The 21,080-nt window shown below is 43.4% G+C and overlaps 1 protein-coding gene across 2 annotated transcripts in view; it reads left to right on the top strand.

Moving 5' to 3' along the window:
- Positions 1-21,080, top strand: part of rg (A kinase anchor protein rugose) — a 344,807-nt gene that overhangs the window by 143,627 nt on the left and 180,100 nt on the right. For both annotated transcript variants that reach the window (XM_075878095.1, XM_075878093.1), the window contains exons 14-25: positions 290-448; positions 1,375-1,543; positions 2,804-2,946; positions 4,799-4,896; positions 5,913-6,005; positions 6,647-6,755; positions 7,485-7,566; positions 8,068-8,191; positions 10,313-10,505; positions 14,096-14,425; positions 16,442-18,075; positions 19,576-19,729. In XM_075878095.1, coding sequence (XP_075734210.1) covers positions 290-448; positions 1,375-1,543; positions 2,804-2,946; positions 4,799-4,896; positions 5,913-6,005; positions 6,647-6,755; positions 7,485-7,566; positions 8,068-8,191; positions 10,313-10,505; positions 14,096-14,425; positions 16,442-18,075; positions 19,576-19,729 — 3,288 coding nt within the window. The remainder of the gene's footprint in view (positions 1-289; positions 449-1,374; positions 1,544-2,803; positions 2,947-4,798; positions 4,897-5,912; positions 6,006-6,646; positions 6,756-7,484; positions 7,567-8,067; positions 8,192-10,312; positions 10,506-14,095; positions 14,426-16,441; positions 18,076-19,575; positions 19,730-21,080) is intronic.

Genomic DNA, 21,080 nt, shown 5'->3' with positions numbered 1-21,080 from the left:
TTTCTTCTCTCTGTCATTTTCCCGAAACTTAAGTTGCATGCAGTATGTGCTAACTAGAACTTCGATATAACGAAATGTTGGCTATAACGAAGTAAATAAAAATAGTTTTGCAATATATATAGTGTTAGGAATAAACTTTTATAACGAATTTTCGGATATAACGAACTTATTTTAGTCGAAGATACAATTTTGTTGTAATGAAGCTTGAGTTTATATTAGCTATCCTAAGCATCTATACTGCATTATGAGGCACGTAAGTTCTGTAGCTATGCTGCCACCATATTTGCAGGCGTCTCGGGACCACATAACAGATGAGGTTCTGCACTCATTCCTCTCGCTGACCAAGCACTTGTTAACAGTGTACAGCAGCAATGGGGAGCTGCTGCTCAAGCACCTGCTAGACCACATCCTCTTCAACCCAGCTCTGTGGATCTACACACCAACAGCTGTGAGTTTCCTTAAGTCTTTAGATTAAGGGGCATATTCTGGCACGCCCTCTTTTTACACCTTTGGGCGTGAACTGCTGCACCTTTACTCAGTAAGCGCAAGCTTTTTCAGATGCCTGCAACAGCAAATTGTGCTAAACAAGAAAGAACCTTCCATAGATTTCAAAGAAAACGTTTATTAAGCAGAGCTTTTTCCTCAATGCATTTTTCAGTTAGGCAACTTATTCTTTGTAGCTGAAATAAACTCTTTTATTTTGTTTTTTGTTTTTTCAGTTTACTACTAACAAAGCAATTTGTGTGTCTGGGCTTTTATGCTTTATAAAAGCATAGATAGGTACCTTCATAATTATCAGATGTTTTACTGCAGGTATTTAAGAGCTTTAAACAAGAGTTGCCCTTAAACACTCGCTTGAAGTAAGCTAAATAGATGCAGTGACATTGTTATCATGCAGTCTTTGTGTTCAGTGATTGTCTTCAGTATCATATGCTTACCGCAACACAGGTCAGCACGTTTATGTGAAGAGCTATGCTTAGCTACCCAGGTTGCTATATTACAACAAGCAAAATGATCAATAGCACTGAGTGGCCTAATGAAGAAAGGCAGTGCACCTAGAAATCAGTTACGTCATGATAAACTTGAATGCTTGAAGTACCCCTTGTTTGTGTGGTGTAGGTATTGTTCAGTTTAGTTCAGAACTCCATTTAAGTATCATCTCTTGGAGCAGCATTTATCAAGGTCTGTGGGGTATCTTAAGCTTAAAAAAATATTTGTGCTTTCCAAATCATCAATGGCATTGCACAAGTGTTTATGGAAGAAAGGCAAGGCAGAGAGGAAGGTTAATAAATCAAAGCCTCAGATGCCAGTGCCGGTGTAGGCGCTTTGTGCGGGAGACTTCACATTGCCCCTCTTCCTGGCTGCACACTGCAGGTACAAACCAAGCTGTACGCATACCTGGCTACCGAGTTCCTAGGGGACACACAGATCTACAATAATGTGCGACGTGTGAGCACTGTCCTGCAAACCATGCACACGCTGAAGTACTACTATTGGGTCGTCAACCCCCGGAACAAGAGCGGCATCACACCCAAGGGCCTCGGTCAGCATTCGAACATTTCCTTTTTGCTTACCGTCATAAACGCTGTCTTGCCTAAAAGTCTTGCCAGGCAACACACTTCAACGTTGATATATATGTAGTCTGTAACTCTGACATACCTTATAATTCTATGGGTCTATCTAAAATTGGAATGAAGGCATAGGAGGTGAGCTGAAACTTTTTTTTAGATGTCAAATTAGGTCATCATGTCTGTGGAATTTGATTGAGGCTCCTTTTCACCTGCACTTTATGGAGATTGGCCACCTTATTGAAATGTCTACCTCGTGGGCTGAGAAGAGAATCTTATTAATCATATTCAATCATTTAGACAGTTGACAAAATTTAATAACAAAGCATTAATATAGTCATTTAGTAAAAATTAGCACATTTACTGCTGCAAGCTTTCTTGAGGTCTTGTTTTATGTGTGGAGTGACACCGATGGGCCACTCGGCATACTTTCCAGGTGCACCATGACCCACAGGTCGGTCACTAGTCGGTCATGGCATCTGACACCAGAAAAAAAATTTTCTGATTGTTTATAACCTCTTGCAACAAGAATCGTACTTCTGCGATCATGTTCAATGAAGTTATTGCATCAGCAAGGAGATGCTACTCGTAACATCGTGGTCGCGTGGGAGGAGCACAGGTTGTGATCCACCAATGACCCATGCCACAGTGTACACGTCAATGAGCAGAGCATCTTGTGATTAACAGCAAGTGGAGGTCTTGAGACCGCTGTCTGGGTGTTTGAAGTTGTGTCGAGTATACAGTAGACTTTCAGTAAACAGAACCTGAAGGAACAGGTAAAATATGTTACATTTAACAGGAGTTCTGTTTACTTAGAGGTGAACATGGGTGCAGAATACAAGCCCAAAACAAAGCATTGCAGAGGCAATAGTTCAGTTTAAGCAGTAGTTCCACTTAACAGATTTCCCTTTACTGTGAGTCTAGTGTACTGTTGTGCCGGGGCACTTGAAGGTAAATGAGCCTAATTTGCATGTAGAACAGTAATTCGTTACATGAGACCGCACACACTAAAACTCTCTCATTTCTGATGTCTGCTGGATTGAATAATATGTCAGTGAATACATGTCCTTTTGGTGTCTGTTTTATTGAAGTTGAAAACTACAAGGTTTGCATGAGTACCTCGTTTAATTTCTTTCATATTTTCCAATTAATAAGCCTGTCCAGACTGTTTAACTCACCTTTATCGTGCATGATCTAAATACAACCTAACCTCTGACGTCTCCACCACTCCCCAGATGGTCCCCGTCCAAACCAGAACGACATCCTGGCAATCCGAGCCTATATGCTGATCTTCCTCAAACAGCTCATCCTCAAGGGCAATGGCGTCAAAGAGGATGAACTGCAGAGCATCCTTAACTACCTCACCACTGTGCACGAGGTACCCTGCTCCCCGCTCTCCCACTTGGGCTTTTTAATAACTTGTGTATGATACAACCTTCTGAATGTTAATGAATTTTAATGAAGCAGACTGGTGGGTTAGTTGGTAATGCGTATTTTTATTTCACATCACGAAACATGAGGACACATTTCTGCTAAATAGTTCGACAGTTCATGAAGGCTTATCGCACAGCGTGCGGATTTTGAAAAAAGTAAAGGAAACGGTTGAAAAAAAAAAAAAAGGTGCCCTGTGTTCCTACTCTATTGTTTTTCATATTTGTGCGGTCACCATACTTGAACCATGACCAACTTGTCCAAGCTTCTACTCTTGTTCAACAGTCGTTAGTAGCACATTCATGTGTCTTCTATTGTTTCTTGGAGTGTCTTGCACTAAACAGGATAATTTGTTGAACTTGTTTCTGCTGTAAAATGATTTCATATTTGAAACTATAGTGCCTGGAATATACTGGCTAGTGTGGTGAACGGAGGGGACTCCCTATAGTAGGAGATGTAAATGTCGGTGATGTCTTCCAACTTCGGCCGAGCAGCGGCCCCACTTGTTGCAAAGGTGTAGCCTGTATGTAAGCATGTGCTACCACTTCTCTGTGAGTCCTCCGTGTCTCGTGCTGTCTGAATTATGCCGTCTTTTCAACGTCTGCGTTGTTTTTGTCGTGTTTGCGCATTTCTTTGTGCTCATGCGTGGCAATGAAAACTGCACAGAGTAATCATGCAACGGAAGAAGCAAAATTTTTGTGTTAGTACCTGTTTAAGTTCTTGCTTTTTAGCTTGCAAGTTGTTGAAAAATCAATGTTTTGCATTGAACAGCTCTTAGAACTGAACCTTGGTTTTCACACTGCAGTTTGTTGTACATACAATGAACTTTCACTTGAGTACGAGACCCAAAGCAATAGTTTAATTAGCCAAAAAAGTTCACCAAATTGAATATTCACTAGAATACGGAACACCAGTGGACATAGCAGATGTCTAGTTGAAAGTGTGAAATGCAATTCATTTTGAAACTGATTCTGTAATCTTCATTTGGGCTGGCATCCTTAAAGTGCAATAAGACACAAAGCTGTTCAGAAAGTACATTACTGTGCACTGTCAGTGGCACAAATTGCTGCTGTGAAACAAGTTCTCGCAACTTTCTAATATATCCCCCAGACTCGGCTAGACACACAGGATTTAGACCTGGCTCAGCTAATACAACTTCTTTCTTGCACTCTTCTTTTGGTTCCAGATGAATGCTGAAAACAATTTTCAAATCTGATAGTTCTGCTAAAGTACTGAAGCAAACATGACTCGTTTTTGTTTGCTGTACAGCTGCTGTGCATCGGTGGTGCTGCGTTCCTAAGCTATGTTGGTCCTTCGCCGATAGATAGGGGACTACTTGGGAGGGGCTCGCATCTGCTACACCAGTGCTGTGAAGCTCAAAACATTTATTTGATCTCCAAAATTAGCCCGGGCTCATAGAAAAAGTGTATTCAACTGAAATATTCACAATTCGGAAATTCGTTTAACTGAAAAAAATTTGCAGAAAATGCATAGCATAACTGCCGGAGATTTTCTAAATGTTTTTTTTTTTTTTAGATAGTCGTTAAGCCGACGTTCATACAAGTGAGAGTTCACTGTTTCAGAATTGATTCAAAGGGTACAACATGGTCTTTTCTCTGTTTTAAGCCTAGGTCAAGTCTGAACTAATGGTTATTCTTAGCATAAACTCCTTCTTTTTTGTATAAAGCTCAAACAGCATTACTTCAATGCATAATAAATGTATGCTACATCTGAATACTGAGTCATAAGCATGCCAATCATGGTTGGTTAAGGCACGCAAAATGAAATTGTGCTTACAGGATGAAAACCTTCATGATGTACTCCAAATGCTTATGAACCTGATGGCTGAGCATCCAGCTTCTATGGTTCCGGCGTTTGACTGTAAGAATGGTGTGAGGTGAGAGGGCCAATCCTTGCTTTCAGACGAGCGTCAACTCCGCTGTTGCATGTCATGTATGCGATGATATCCAGTGGGGTTATCTAAGTGGGAAAGATGTATCCTGTATCGAAGCACTACTGATAAAGCTACGGGGTCACAAGTCTATATGATTTTCTTATAATTAATCATTGAACAGCATGCAACAATGTGTATCTTGTGGTTAACAGGTGTGGCACAATTTTCAGTGTGTGGCATCCCAGATTTCTGGGTGGCCCCCTACACTCGTAGTGTATTACTTACAAATTCACTGCAAAAGTTTCTAAATTGTCTTAGCTATCTGAGGCCAGGCTTTTCATGCCCTTCACAATTTTATTGCAGTGCACTTCTTGAGAATATATAGTCTTCGATTTTTCAGTGTGACACTGTTCAAAATTGGAGCATTTTTTACAGAGCAGGATAATCACACTGTTGTCATGTTCAACATGTACACTGTAGTGTGTCAGTGTTGATTCATAACAACAGAGAATGAGATTAATCATGTAATAAAGTGTGGCCTTTGCATTGTACTCTGTAGACACTGGAATATTAAGCAACAGATATGCGTTTTTAATGGGCTTTATTGATGTTTATAGTGCTTTGTGGCTTGATGCTTCAACACAAGCTTGACTTTTGTAACATTCGTTACTTTCAAAAAATGCAAGTCTAAATAGTGGAATTGCAGGGTGGATTACCAAAGTACTGCCTGAATAACGGCTGCACTCAGCTGGCTCTTGTGTGAAATGTGTTATTTTGCATACATTCAGGCAAGCACCTTAGCTGTGTGCTAGGTTCATTGCCAATAATGCTTTAATATTTGTGAGTGTACAAATAACTGTAAAATATTTTGCGACATGTCTGTGTTCTTGTTCTCTTTCCATTGATGTCCTAACACTCTTGCATCATATAAAAGCAAAGAAAGCGTTTCGCTTCTTTTGAAGCTAGGTTCACTCATGCATTCGCTGGTGTCTTAAATCACTGTGGGATTTTCTTTGCAGGGCAATCTTCAAACTTTTGGGCTCAACAAATGAAAGTATACGACTCCAGGCTCTGAAGCTGCTCGGCTACTTCCTCAGCAGAAGCACGCACAAGTGAGACACATTGCAGTATTGATTTCTTGTTGAGTTTCGTTTCTTGTTCTCTCAATTTCTTACCCCTTTATTCTAATGAATTTGTCCTCTCAACACTCCGCATTGACTCAAAAATGTTCACAGCAGCACCAGCCCATAGACAAGAAATGGTCACTTCGAATGAGCAGTAATCAGCAGCTATGCTTGATGATTGTGACATCATTTTTAGTTGTGCAGTGGCACTGTGCTCACGTAGGTTTAGTGAAAGACGAACTTCAGGTCGAGGCAAGTTTAAAAATACGGGGCTTAGCCTTGTGGATTACTTGACCTTCCGTTCATCATTTGGCAAGCTTGGGGTCAATGTGTGTGTGTATTTTGACTAGATTTCCTGTTGGTAAATAACACTGCTGTGTGTTTGTCGACACACCTACACTACATGGGGGCTGACTTGCATTGCTGCTTTTAAAGGTACCTTGGACAGATGCCTCCCAGTTCAATTTGAAGTGTTTAGCATGTTTATCAGAGAGAACCTATTCGAGCATATATTAACAAATAGGTATGTAGTGTACCTAAAGATTTAAATTTCTACCTCCTGATCAGGTAACTCGCAACACATGCCTGTGTTTTCCAGTTCATCATGAAAATCGGTTCTGTCATTTCAGGCGGAAGCATGATGTGATGACTCCGCACAACCTGTACATGCTGCTGGCAGAAAGGCTACTGTTGCACTCTGACCATCTGACCATGGCCACTTATAACGCCTTGTATGAGGCAAGTGCCTAGCGCTTAGATGTACAGTGCTTAGTGGTCGAAACGCAGTGCCCCAGTGTTGTGGCAGCTGGCACTTTTTGCACCATTGAAGAGGTATGAGGGGTTTGCTGGGAGGCGAAACTAACCCCCAGTGCATCACGAATTCTTTCAATTTTATTGTGTACCACAATTAACCAACTTGATGTCACCTCTTCTTTGCAGCGGCGCAAAAAGGGCTGGCAGTCATACCCACCGAGTGTCGTTTTTCAACTTTCAATTGCTGACTACTGTACATAGTATATTCGTGATCATCTGTTTTTTGCATTTCTTTCTACCTCTTTCTCACTGTTATAGCTGGAAAATGTGTTCTATGGGCAATTGCAGAAATCACATATTGAGTGAAGCAATTAGTTTCACAATGCCATCTTCTCGGAATACCATTGTAACATGTCACTTTTTGTAAATCAACATAATTACATGCCACAAGTTTTGGGCTTGCATTGCTGTTTTGTTAATCATTTAAAACCTGTACTAAATGTCTGCTGTAGCTTTTGGTAATTTGTAGTAAAAATAACAGTATGTCTTATTTGTACGACAGTTTCTGTTGGTAAACATTCGTTAGAGTTCTGCAATAGAGCTATGCTAATATGCAACTTCAACTATGCACATTGTTTTTTTTTTATTTTTCTAATTTTTCTTGTACATGGAATGTTTTGTCCGCTCATAGTTGCATTCAACTCGTTTGCGCAGATGCTGACAGAGCACATATCCAACCAGATCCTGTACACCAAGCACTCAGAGCCAGAGTCTCACTACCGACTGGAAAACCCAAGTTAGTCCATGTCTAACTTACTATCTGTCTGGTGCTTTTTACAGTTAACATAAGTCAGCACTACCACATTTAGCTGCGATGACCTGACATGCCTCGATTCTATCATATGCTATAGTGGGGCAGTACCGCCGAAACCAGTTTTATCTTAACTTTTGCTGTTAATGTGAATGTTGGGTATGCTTTTGCACCCTTACTTCTTCCTGGTATATCATTAGCACGGAAATAGCGCGAAACCACACATAGCTTCGTATGTTATGAATCTGATGTTTTATAGTGCCAAGGCATAATGAGCTATCTTGGAACGAATATTTTCGGGCTGTGCTGTACATATATAGGGTGATTCGTATTGTGACAGTAATGCATATGTGTGTGCATTTTGGCTAAAGCCTAACAAGTGACATCTTTATAATCGGGCTGTTAAACCTGTTGAGTAAGCTAACTACTGGTAGTTTGCTTTGCCCTGCTTCCCTTTTGAGAGCCTTGCTTCATTTTTAAATGCAGTGATCTTGAAGGTTGTGGCTACGCTAATCCGTCAGTCAAAGCCATGCGAGGAGTTAATTGAGGTGAAGAAGCTCTTCCTGTCTGATATGACCCTGCTGTGTAACAACAACAGGGAAAACAGAAGGTAAGCTGAAGTCTTCTCATCTTCCCTCTGTGGAGCTTTGACAATCAATAGGCTGTAGATTTTTTGTTTTGCTGAGTGAGTCTTTGTGACATGGCTTGCTGTGGCACTCCTTTGTCAACGAGATGGTACTATTGAAGCTTATAAGGATTGCTTTATGCAGTTGTCGCACAAAGATGCTAAATTAAGGACCAGCAATTTTTGTATACTGTTTGGTAATCTGAAAGCTTGCTGCAGTGATGATGAATTTAAACAGGCCCTGCAACACTTTTTCAAGTAGCCGTGGAATGGATCACTGATGTAGCTTTTATTGCTTCATGAATTCCCCACCACAGAAAATTTTAGAACCTTCCAGTAGGAGCAGAGTTACAAAGATCTGTCGCACACTGCGATTGTAATTTCTCTTCTCTGGTCGTGACAAAAGTGCTGGAAGCTAATCAGAGAGGGATGACACGGGGGAAGAAAATATATCATGTGCACCTCGTGGCCTTGAGCGCTTTTCTTTTTTTTTTCTTTGGATGCGCCACTTTTCAGTGCGATCGTGCACGCATGTGCGGACAAGTCGCAGCCTCCCGGAGCGGTCTCAGTAACAACCACGTTGTCAGGAAAACTATCTAGGTGTGGAAACTCTGTGCCTGCCACAACGGAGACTGCATCCTGATAATTTTCGGCTTTAGTACACGCGCCGGCCGCAGTATCTGGGCGCTATAGCGAAGGGGCACTGCAACATGTGAGCCTAAAGGGAGCAAGTGCAACGTGACAGACACATTTTTATTTTTTTAAATTTTTTTGAAAGCACCGTACACGCTAGTAACTAAGGCTAGAAAAGCAAGCCGCGTTTTTTGTGACCAAAAATGCTACATGCAGCAAACGCTACAGTTGCCTCCACATTATTTTCCCGTACTCAGTGCCGTTACGGATGCTACATACATAGCTGGTCATCTATAGCACATACGCTTACCGTAGTCGCGTGGGCGGCGCTTTGACATGGGAGCTGGAGGGACTAAAAGCACCAAACATTATTTAAACGTTCCGTAGTGCGGAGTGTCCGCACGTGAATTATTTTTCTTACATCGTGATAACAACCGAGTGCGCCATGCTCAAATCAGCCAATGGCTGATACTTTGGCTGTGATGCAGTGATTTTTGAACCTGTAGCATCATTTGTATAGAGAAGAGAAAGCGATTTTTAGCTGACTGAGAATTTTTTGTGAATTTTAGGCCGCATGCTATGCTATAATGTTTGGCTCGCTTATTTTCAAAGCCTTGACTACTGATCAGCAGCATTTTCTGACCATACTCAAAAAGTGTTGGAGGGCCCCTTTAAGGACTACTAAGTACTGAACATATCCTGCATCATGTTGCTGATACACATTGCAACAATTGATCAGACATTTATCCTTCAGTAAATTTGCTCAGTAGTGGTACATTGTTTGTATACCTGTAATAATTTGTGAGATATGCATGTTCTCTTTGGTGAACGAAAATTGCAAAACAGAAGTGCACACTAATCTCTTGTGAAGCTATCTGCATGTGTAAAGAGAATAATAAAATTGTTTTCTAGTCAACTTTTTATAACATTCAAAAACCAGAATGTAGATAAAGAGCCAAATGCCCTTTTTTCAAGCTATAGTGTGTAACCACTTAATGAGTGCCATTAACCTTAAGGTGGAGTTGGGCTTGCATCACTTGTGTTATAGCAAGGAAGTGTTCTGAATTTTGAAAATATTATTTTACTTACTTGGGTAAGACAGGATGGGGGCACAAAGTTGTTTGTGGTGTTTATATAAAAATTATCTGTATAATTCCCAAAGTAAAATTACTTGCTTTCTGTGCTGCTCTCAAATCTCTGTTAGATCATAACTCTTATTTCAAACCCACAGTACTGCTCTAGGAATTCCCTCGAAGTGCTATTTTCATCTTTGCCATTCACTCCAACATGCTAACACAGAAGGTTTTTTCCACTGTTAGACAAAGCACCACAAGACGTTACTACTAGTCTTGCTGCTGTCATCCATGTTTACTAAAGCCTGGTGCTAGATTCGTTATGAGTGCATGAGCTAAATATTTCTACTAACTTGCCGAATGACGTATTGACTTGCGATTACTTTCTGCGAACTTTCAGGACAGTGCTTCAAATGTCCGTGTGGCAAGAGTGGCTGGTGGCCATGGCGTACATTCATCCACGAAATGGGGAGGAGCAGAAGATCTCAGACATGGTCTACTCCTTATTCCGCATGCTTCTCCATCATGCCATCAAGTACGAGTATGGAGGATGGAGAGTTTGGGTCGACACATTGGCTATTGTTCATTCCAAGGTAAGTTTTTTTTTTATGTTTAAATAGCATGCCTGCCAAGTCTCTCGGATTTTCCGGGAAATTGGCGCACTTTTTTTTCAAAAAATCCGACTCGAAGTTAGGGGTGAAAATTTACACAGGGTAAAATTTTCGAAAATTTTTTCGACTCTATTTTAGTGCTTAAAATCTGCACATTTGTCAAGTAAAAGGCGACATTATTGTTTACCAATTAATTCAGCATAAAACAAACATACCTACGTACCTTTTAATGAACAAGCAAAAGTCGTCAACCGCACATACACACATAAAACTTATTTACACAAAAGTCGTAGGTGTTCCTCTTTTTTCCTATTCGGAGTTCGAGTTGGAGAGCACACATTCATCCTCGCTGAGCGGGGAGTCGTTTTCGGTGTCCGTATCATCCGCACCCCACAGCATGTCATCCTCACCCGCATCCAGTGTGTTTGAGATACCCGTCTTCTTGAAGCTTTTCCTGAAGACTTCGTCGGAGACCGTCAGTTAGCTTATACAATCCAAGCACAGCATTTTCACAGGTGGCCTCTTAATCTTACCAGCTGGAGTCAGCTGATGTTGCCCTCCAGCCATCCAGGTGGTATACAGCCTTCGAACATTGTCCTTGATAGGCTTATTCAGGGACACGTCCAAAGGCTGCAGTATCGATGCGAGGCCGCTCGGAATCACTGCCAAATCTGTGCGCAGCTCCTTTAGCTCATCTCGTACGAGGTCTATCAGGTGGCCACGAATGCTGTTAGGAAAAGCATAGACGGGAACAACAGACCAGCCGGCCGCTGACACCAGACTGTTTTCACCCAATCCACTACGAGTTTCGCGGTCATCCAGTCTTTTTCCTGTATTCTGACGTAGATGCCTTGAGGGGAATTCGCCATTGAGAGCGTCTTACCTTTAACAATAAGGTAAGGCGGTCGCTTGCGTCCATCCACTGTCACCGCTAGCATTACGGTGCATCATTGTTTATCAGCGCCAGTAGTTCTGGCGATGACACTCCGTGCACCTTTCTCTTCTACTGTCCTGTTTTGTGGCATATCAAAGCAAAGCAAAGTCCACCACTTTGTCCTCATATGCTGTGGACAAGCACTAGTAAAATGTGGTCCGCCTTCGCAGTGCGAGGCCATGGCACCGCATGAAATGAGTTATCCATCCGGAGCTGGCTTTGAACTCTTTTGCTTCGATGCGCTGCACTCAGGCTATTCTGCGCACCTAAGTCTGCACAATATCCAATGACACAGCACAGCCGTCTTGTCGTAGCTCCCTTATATACCGGACCAGTTGCTCTTCGACGTTCAGATACCTGCCCATCTTGGCACCGCGGAAAGCCCGTCGTGTCTTCTTCGTCGCCTTAAGTTTTTCTTCTTGATCCCTCCAGTACCAGATACTGGTTTCTCCAACACTGAAATGCCTGCTTGCAGCCCGGTCGCCGTGCTCCAACGCGTGCTGCACTGCCTTCAGTTTAAATCCAGCTGTGTAGCTTGCGTACTTCCTCATGGTGGAACCAAAGGTGAATACACGACCACAACATACACACACCGCTTGCCAAATGGCGTTTATTTCTTTTTCTCTGATGGTGGTGATGGTGATCGAGCCTCCGATGTTGTAGACGTGACCTCCAAGGAGCACGGCGATTTGGGGGGTATCAGTAATTGATGGAACACCCATTTTTATTTTTTAGCTCATGGACGCTTTTTTTTTCAAGTTTTATTTTGACAAACACGTTGGTTAGGTCGTTGCACTTTGAATTTTTTTTATTTGCTCGTAGATTTGCTTTCTTTTTTCTTCGGGGTACGGGGACCGCGTTCCGACTGTACTGCTGGGCGGTAGAATCGTTTCTGATCACAGCCAAGTTCGGGGTTGCCTATTATGCGCGGAATTAAAAAAATCGAATTTTCTGCGGTCAAACTAGGGATGCACCTATTATGCCAGTAAATACGGTATTTCAATAATTCCTTACGTCTGTATGGTTGTCAGAAAAATCTCCCGGAAATCGAAATTTCTGTGCATCTGATCCGGCCACATTGACCAGATCCAACCCAGCCCGATCCAGGCTTTTTGCAAACATATCGCGCATAGCATTATATAAACAAATTCAGAAGGTGTTGATGTTTACGTAAACGTACAGTAGAACAGTGGTTCTCAAATGGAAGTCCGCGGACCTCCTAGGGTCCGCGAAGCCATTTTATGACCCACGAAACCCTCACCTGCATTGTTCTTTAAGCATGACTGTGCCACGTATTGATGAACTGTCCAAAATGAATTGATGTTGCACGTTTGATATATTTGTTAGGAATAAAAGGCACCTGTTTCACGCTCCAGTTGTGTTAATTTACCTACGTACCACGCTACCCCTCCCCCCCCCCTCCACTGTAAGTGGTCCCCCATCACTTCCACCAGTCCACAAAGGCTCCCCAACACATTCATCGCTGAGAACCACTGCAGTAGAATATCGGTCGATGTGAACGTACAGGAACTTCTCGGCGACACGAAACCGTCTGATGTGGATTTGTGAAATTCCTAAGCAGCAGGATTTCATTGTGTCCATTGAGGCAAACTTTGGGCGTTCTGAACACTTTTTTGTACCGGGATAGGTGATCCATATTTTCGTACCGACACTGTCAAGCTACAGCCAAGAACAGCATGCTGTATTCTTCGTAAGTAGTTGCGTGTCCACTGCACTCACTGTCAGAATCGTTCGCCACAAATCCTGTTGACAAAACTGCGGTCTCTCTAGACATGATCATGTGTGGCAACAATAAAACTGACGGAACTCTGAAAATGCACCTGCATCCAACTCCCACCCACTCAAAGCACCACCGCTTCCTGCAAACGCTGCGGACTGAACCATGGCAGATGAAATCATAGATGGCAACAAACGACGTGCACAACCAGTGCACACGAAATGAAAATAGATCTACCGCTTGCCAATACTGCCGGGCACAAAATTGGTAGCGACTAAGAGCTCCGAAGGTATACGCTAATGCAGCAGAAGATTAAAGTCAATAAAGTCGTGAAAAAGGCACGAAGTATTTAGGCGTTCTTGACGGTCTTCGATTATAGGGGAAAGACTTTGGCACTTAGTTTTTAGTTGGCCTCAAGTAGAGCTTTGACGCTTTTGTGGCAGCCAGCTGCGCCATTCCTTAGTGGTTCACTCACGTGTGTTCCAGAAAGCCATGCGCGAGTTCTTTTGACTGAAATAAATCTTTTGTGCATATATCGTGCTTTGAAAATTGATCGTTGGTGTTTTGGTGATAAAAAATTTCATGCAATACAAAAATTTTTGTTTCCCCTTGAAATTCATATCGCCAAGATAGTCTTAATAGCACCGCGATGGATGCCTAGTTTCGTGGGGTTGTTTGGGACATTCCCCCCCCCCCCCTTTTTTTTTTTCCTGAGATGCTTTTTGTGTGTGTGTGTACGTGTGTGCATGAATGCGTGCATGTGTGTGTGAGAGAGAGTGTGTGAGAGTGAATGAGTGAGTTAAAGGAATGGGAGATATATCGGCGCATTGAAAATTGGCAATTCAGAAACTTACATGAATCCTCCAATTTTTTTAACTTTTTCCTTCTCTCATCTTGTAGGTGTCCCTGGAAGAGTACAAGTTGCACTTTGCTCAGATGTACGAACACTTTGACCAGCGACGTGTAGACCACATCACTGACCCAGCCGTGCGTCGCAAACGACCTATCAGCACCATTTCAGGGCTCGACCGGTGTCCACCACCAGAGCCTGATCTCGCTTTGACCCGCAGGGCATCTGAAGACACAACTGTAGCCGCCAGACCAGACATTGTGCAGGTCAGGGAAGGATTGGGGGAAGAAGACGAAGAAAACATGAGGGGCACTGTGACTTTCCCGTCCATCGTACCGTCCACACCAAGCCAGCTGCCAGACCCTGTGCCATCAGATGATGTGAGTTGATTTGCCAGAATTGCACAAATGCGATGAGAGTAACTTTTGTTTGACTATCAGCATTGGAAATCACTTCGAAACATATTGTCACGGGGTGAGAGTAGGCCGAAGGTAGAAATATATTTACAGGTTATACACGGAGTACACAGTGCCCTTGAACCAAGATGGCGGAGTGGCAACAACACGAGCTTTTGTTCAGTCATCATCTTCAGCGCCTTTATGGTCCATTTTTTGATGTTAATGGTGGCTTGTATCATATAGCCGCCGCCGGTGAAAATGCCGTCTAGGCGCTTAAGAAAGCGTGCGATCCTGTGCAGAGAAGTACGGCTTAAGGCGGGAGACGTGTACAATATCAGTGGACGGCAGAGACGATGAGGATGGAGTGTCCAAAGGGGCAATCTCATAGGTGACCTCGGTCAGTTGGTGCAAGGATATGTAAGGCCCGTTATAGCGAGCGAGCAACTTCGAGGATAGACCAACGTGACGGGAGGGAGTCCAGAGCAAGACCAACGATCCTTGGGAGTAAAAGACAGCTCTGTGACGGCTGTCGTAGCGATCCTTTTGAGAGAGATGCGAGGCAGAAATGCGATCCTGGGCAATCTGGCGGGTCGCTGGAGCCCGAGTAGTTGCATTGCGAGCGTACTCAGTAGGAGTGTCAGTATGTGACGGCAGAAGTGTGTCAAAAGGCAAAGTGGGGTGACGGCCGTACAAGAGATAGAAGGGAGAAAAACGAGCAGTGTCGTGTCATGATGAGTTGCAGGCAAACGTCACGTAAGGCAAAGTGGCATCCCAATTACGATGATTTGCGGAGACATACATGGATAGCATTGTCGTCAGTGTGCGGTTGAGGCGCTCAGTGAGTCCATTTGTTTGCCGGTCGTAGGCAGTGGTGAGTTTATGACGTGAACACGAGCAAACAATTCGTCCACGACCTTGGAGAGAAATGAACGACCACGGTCGGTCAGCAGTTGACACGGCGCTCCATGGTGGAGAATAATGTCATGATGGAGAAAGTCCACGACATCAGTAGCACAGCTTATTGGTAGCGCTCGCGTGATGGCAAACCATGTCGCGTAGTCTGTAGCCACCACAACCCACTTATTCCCACTCAGAGACGTTGGAAATGGTCCAATGAGATCGAGGCCGACGCGGTAGAACGGGTCTGTTGGAATGTCGAAAGGCTGAAGTGGGCCAGGTGGTGCCAATGAGGGATGCTTGTGGCGCTGGCAGGGCTCACAAGATGCAATGTATAGGCGTACAGAGCGGTAAAGGCCGGGCCAGAAGAATCGACGCCGTACGCGGTGATACGTGCGGGCAGCTCCGAAATGTTTAGCAGTTGGGGCATCATGAAGTTGTTCGAGCACAGTGGAACGGAACGTTGCAGGAACAACCAGAAGTTCTGGGCCTTCGGTGCTTGTGTTGTGTCGATAGAGAATTCTGTCATGAAGCGTGAACAGGCGAAGGGAAGGATCCGAGGTGTCAAAAGCTAGACGACGTATGACGGACCAAGTATGGTTGCAATTTTCCAATATTTCTACCCCCGGCCTACTCTCACCGCGTGACAATATTTAGTATCACACTTCAGCTCCAGGCTTCTTTCTAAAGGCTAGGTAATGCCTGTGACTAGCACAGGGCATGCGACCATTTGTGGCTGGCGACCAAAAGGTGACTCAAGGTGACCGATGTTCACACCTGTGTGCGACTGATACCCATCAGCACACAGAATTCACTTCTCCTCGCAGTGATCTTGTCTCTAAAATAAGCTGATAGTCTTTTTCTGCGCATCTGCTGGGTTCAGAGGTTTGCGATTGCAGTGGCACGATGCTTTGTGACCAAAGTAGACATTTGTGATTGCTTGCGGCAATGTGTGACCAGTCAATTTGCTACTAACTTGGTCGCGTGGTTGGTGCTAGTCGCAAACCTTAAGTGTGCTGTATGGCAAGCTTGTCTAACTGTAACAAGCCATTCGGCCTTATTTTCCTCTGATGTTTCTGGTTGGGTACATTTATGTTCTAGGTTGTTCCTGTTGTTGAAATCTCTGAGGGCCCAGTGGACATTCTGCAGCCAAGTCAGACCGTTGTCTGCCCCGATGTGATACCAGTTCAAGAAACAATATCTGGCAAGTCCAACCTCGAAGAGAAGCTCAACTCAGATGAGGAAGACAAATCACCCACCCAAGATAGCACCGCCCGAGAGTCGGGAACATCTCCAGATGTCGTGCCCCACCCCACTGAAACGTCTTGTGGTGAGGAGGATCGAGAAAATTTGCCAGAGCATGTTGAAAAAGTTCCGCCCGACACATTCACCGAGGTTTCGTGCTTGGTAGAAAACGAGTCTTTGGCTGCCTCGGGAGATCAAGTTGGCACTGTCGAAGTAACTACAGCTTCAGATTGCAAGGCTTATGAAATAGAAAAAGAAGACTGTGCAGGACAAAAGGCTTCTTTGGAATCTAGCAATGAAAAAGAGCCTGTTTTAGCCGCTGAAACGTCAGCAGACAAGGATGATGCAGGAGGAGGTGAAGCATCGACTGAGTGCGATGTCTTTGAAGATGCCCAAGGTGGTGATGGAAGCGAAACCTCGGAAGGCACTTCTGCACTCCCCGATGATGGTGCAGACAGCACTGAGAGAAACATCGCAAAAGCGGAAGGCACTGAAGTGCTGTCGGAAGCCAGTGCAGACAAGTTGGAGCCTCCAACAGTGGAAGCTGTGGCAGAGCCATCAAACCGCACTGATGAGCCACCGAGTGCCGAAACTGAGCAGTGGGAAGTTAAGGGCGACAGCCGGTCAGAAGATGCTGCCTCAGGTTCTCCTGTGAAGTCTGTAGAGAGTAGTGGTGCTAGCGGTGGTGCGGACATGAGCAGTCCAGAGGAATCTGCCGGAAGCAGTCCCATTCCTCCGACGCAACAAAAGTTTCTAGCCGCCTCTGAACAGTTGGGCAGCCACCTTCCAGCAATCGTGAACCCTACTGAAGATGTGCCACTGCCTCCGCCAGCCATGGATTCCGAAGTGCTACCGTCACCTCACGAATCGCCCATGCACACCAACGCTGGAGGTGCTAATGACGCCAGCCCGGTGAGTGACACCAAAGATGAAGCTGACAACGATGAAAACTGCGGCACCGTCCTGGGTACAGCAGACAACGTTGTCAGTGGAGATGACATTGGTGACGAACGCATGGAAGCCAAGCGGACTGTGGCACAGACAAACCTTCTCGATGGCGAAGAAGGGGACACAGCAGCAACAGCTGAGGCGAGTGGCATCAGCACCATTGAGGCCCAAGTGGAGCGGCAGCGCAAGCACATGGCTGAGATGGGGCTGAGTGAAATGCCTCCTGTGGAAGGCTCAGGCGAAGAAGACGACGACGAAGTTTGCACGACTGACGCTGGACTTCTTCGTCGTGCACGCAGTGCTTCACAAGCGTCCTCTGCTGCTACTGCTGCTGCTGCCACCGCCGAGAGGTTGCCACCTTCAAGACCCAAGTCTGTGGAAATTGCTGTTGCAGGCTCGACCACCAGTGGGAGGCAGCTGTTCAATTCTGGGCCATCACGCCCGCCATTTCGTATTCCAGAGTTTCGTTGGTCGCCAATTCATCAGCGTCTTTTGTCTGATCTACTTTTCTCTCTCGAGACAGACATCCAAGTGTGGCGCAGGTCAGTAGTTTATATGTTTATATTTCATACGAAAGAAAACAACAAAATTATCTGAAACAATACATGATCTATGAAGGATGGTGTAGCGAAGCATGCTTTGTCTGTTGAAATGGTGCAGGGAAGTCCAAGCATGTGTCAAACTATTTTGTCCGTTATCTAGTGCTTGTATACCAAGGCAAAAAGTTTACAGTGCGCTCTGTAATAGATTGTCATACTTGCCGAGATCAAGCAACTTTTCGCTCATTTATAAAATGCGATACTTTCAGAGTCATTGCAGCAAGTTGAATACATGATTTAGTCAGATGCGAGTTCAAATAATATTGCACATTACAATGCAACAATGTTTTTTGCTGCTGTTTCATAATTTGAATATATATAAAAAAATACTCACATTTGAAAGCCAGTTTATCTATGGGAAGATTTGCCCTTGCAGGCTTTCACAGCTTGCCAAAGAGAGCTTGCCAAACCGGTTCTCTGTACTGTAAGGAGCCAGCCTATACTTATGATGTTTATGTGTGTGCCTAATCAAGGATGATAACAGGGCAGCAGTAAGTGCCAGTACAACTGAATGAATTATGTTGGAGTCTGGCCACACGTCACCCCTGACAAAATCTGGGCATCTCGTTATACTGGTGTTCAACGCTATCCATCTTTTAGATACTAGGCATTATGTTTACAACATGTGACATGATTTGAAGGGGAACATATTTGACAGAGATCTGTCTTGGTAAAAAATCCTACGAATAAAGTAAGTTCTCCAGACACTTTTGGTCCCAATTTTGTAACCTTCAAATTAAAACTAAGAACTGACTCAACAATTCGGGGCCAATTCAATTCTTTCTTCAGGGTTGACTGTTCAGCTGGCTTTGGAGCTTATTCTTATGAACATATCATACCCAGTGCCATTATCTTTTAATCTTCAGCACATTTGCAACAAGCTGCATGTGGTCAAACTACTTATAATTGACATAGAAGCAAAAGTTGGAATGACTGCAACAGGCCTAGCAAGTCTACAGCATGCATAATGGAAGAGCTAGCAAGAGATGCTTTTGGGCTTTTTTGATGTCAGTAACTTGTGTTTATTACAGTTCTTTGATAATTAGTACGATCTGAAGCATTTACTAAGGAAATAGCTGCAGAATCAGCTCAATAATGGGCATTTGCTCCTGGCTATGGCAGCACAACACGATCTTCATACTTCCATGATTCAATGTCAAGAGCATTGTTCATAGTGCATCTACCTTGCATTTTCTCTGCAGTAATATTGTTTGTGTAAAATGAAAATGGCCTGATTATAAACCTAAGTATATAATGCACTTAGCAGCTACCTTTGTTCAAGTATATCGTTGTTCAGTGTGGCTAGTATTTGTAAAGATAGTTTACTGCTGCATGACTGATTGCATTTGTAGTATATAGTTGGTATCTAAACCAAAAACAGAGACTTAAAAGAATGGTGAAGTGATAAGAAAACATTCTGCATTTTTTCAACTTCTTTCGTAGCCACAACACCAAGACAGTAATAGACTTTGTGAACAGTGGTGAAAATGCCATCTTCGTCATCAATACGGTGCACCTGATCTCTCAGCTGGCTGACAACATCATCATTGCTTGTGGAGGGCTGTTGCCTCTTCTAGCATCTGCAACGTCACCTAATGTAAGCTATGGCTTTCTTCATTGCCTCAATTGAAATAGCTCTTGCAAGACACTCAAGTCACTGTAAATGTCCATGTCATTTGCCATTTTGTTTTTTTCTTTTTGTTGCTGTTTGCATTACAGTTGTTATTGTTTGTTTATTGAATCTATTGCATGGGCATGCCATTTTCTAAAGGCAAGACTAAAAGATAGCCTTGCACTAAAGTGTAGTTTGCTTTATCTTTGTGATAGTTGAAAATACAGCTGATAAAATATGCCTTCTTGTTGGCCTTATTATATTATATGTCCTTATATGTGATAAGATACTTCTAATTATGTGCATATATCTAAAATGGTGCATTTACAAAATGTTGCAAGGAGGAAAACCTTTCATTGCTTAATTTAAGATAAGAAATTTTCATAAATATATTGAGTTATAAGAATGTGTATGTTTTTATTTTATCAGCGATGAAACAATTGCATAGAGATGTCTGCAAAGAAATTAAGTGAAAGCTTCCATTGAACACCAATTTATCAATTGTCTATTTCAGCATAGAAGTCATTGTAGAAATTTATATTTTAAACTTCACAATATAAAGTTTAGTTGGGCTTAAGGCAAAGCATCATATTTGTCGTGGAATTTCAAAAATTGCTGTTCAGTATGAAATGTACGAAAATCATGCACATAAAGAAATACATACTGCTTTTCGAATAACGTCCCACCTGTGTGCCTGACTTCCTTCATCTTACTCGACAGTCGTCTTCTCATAGTTTTGTAAGCAGTGGTGTATATACGCAATAAGCAAATTTCAACTTTCTGGGGTCTCGCAATGAGAGCCCGCTCTTGGAATGAATAGAGACAGTGGACACAATTGAATCAAACCAAACGAAACATTTATTGAACTACTTTTACATCGACGGTATCGTAAGCCGAATCAAATATGTCACTATTGACACACTATAACAACCTTATACAATATTGCCGCATTCAACCTGCAGAGGAGAGCTCGCACAGCCAAAGAAGAAGACGAAGCTCTTGCCCGGTCCTCTTTCCGAGCGCCTTTCATTTTTAATTAAAAATGTCATTTCGGTTTCAAGGAACTCCGATTCTTAGGACATGTGGTGAGCCATGAAGGTGTTCGTCCGGACCCCGACAAGATCGACGCCGTCCGAAAATTTCCGGTGCCAACAGAAAAGAAGGCCGTAAGACGTTTTCTTGGCCTTTCAGCCTACTACCGCAGATTTATCGCCAATTTCTCGCACATAGCGTCGCCCTTAACACGCATAACGAGAGACGATGTTCCATTTTTATGGGGCGAAGAGGAACAAGCAGCATTTGACGGTCTACGACAGCGCCTGCAGACACCCCCTGT

The sequence above is a fragment of the Rhipicephalus microplus genome, chromosome 2 (assembly GCF_043290135.1).
Source record: "Rhipicephalus microplus isolate Deutch F79 chromosome 2, USDA_Rmic, whole genome shotgun sequence".
Classification (NCBI taxonomy): domain Eukaryota; kingdom Metazoa; phylum Arthropoda; class Arachnida; order Ixodida; family Ixodidae; genus Rhipicephalus; species Rhipicephalus microplus.
The sequence above is the reverse complement of the archived record's forward strand: the minus strand, read 5'-3'. Positions and strand labels throughout refer to the sequence as shown.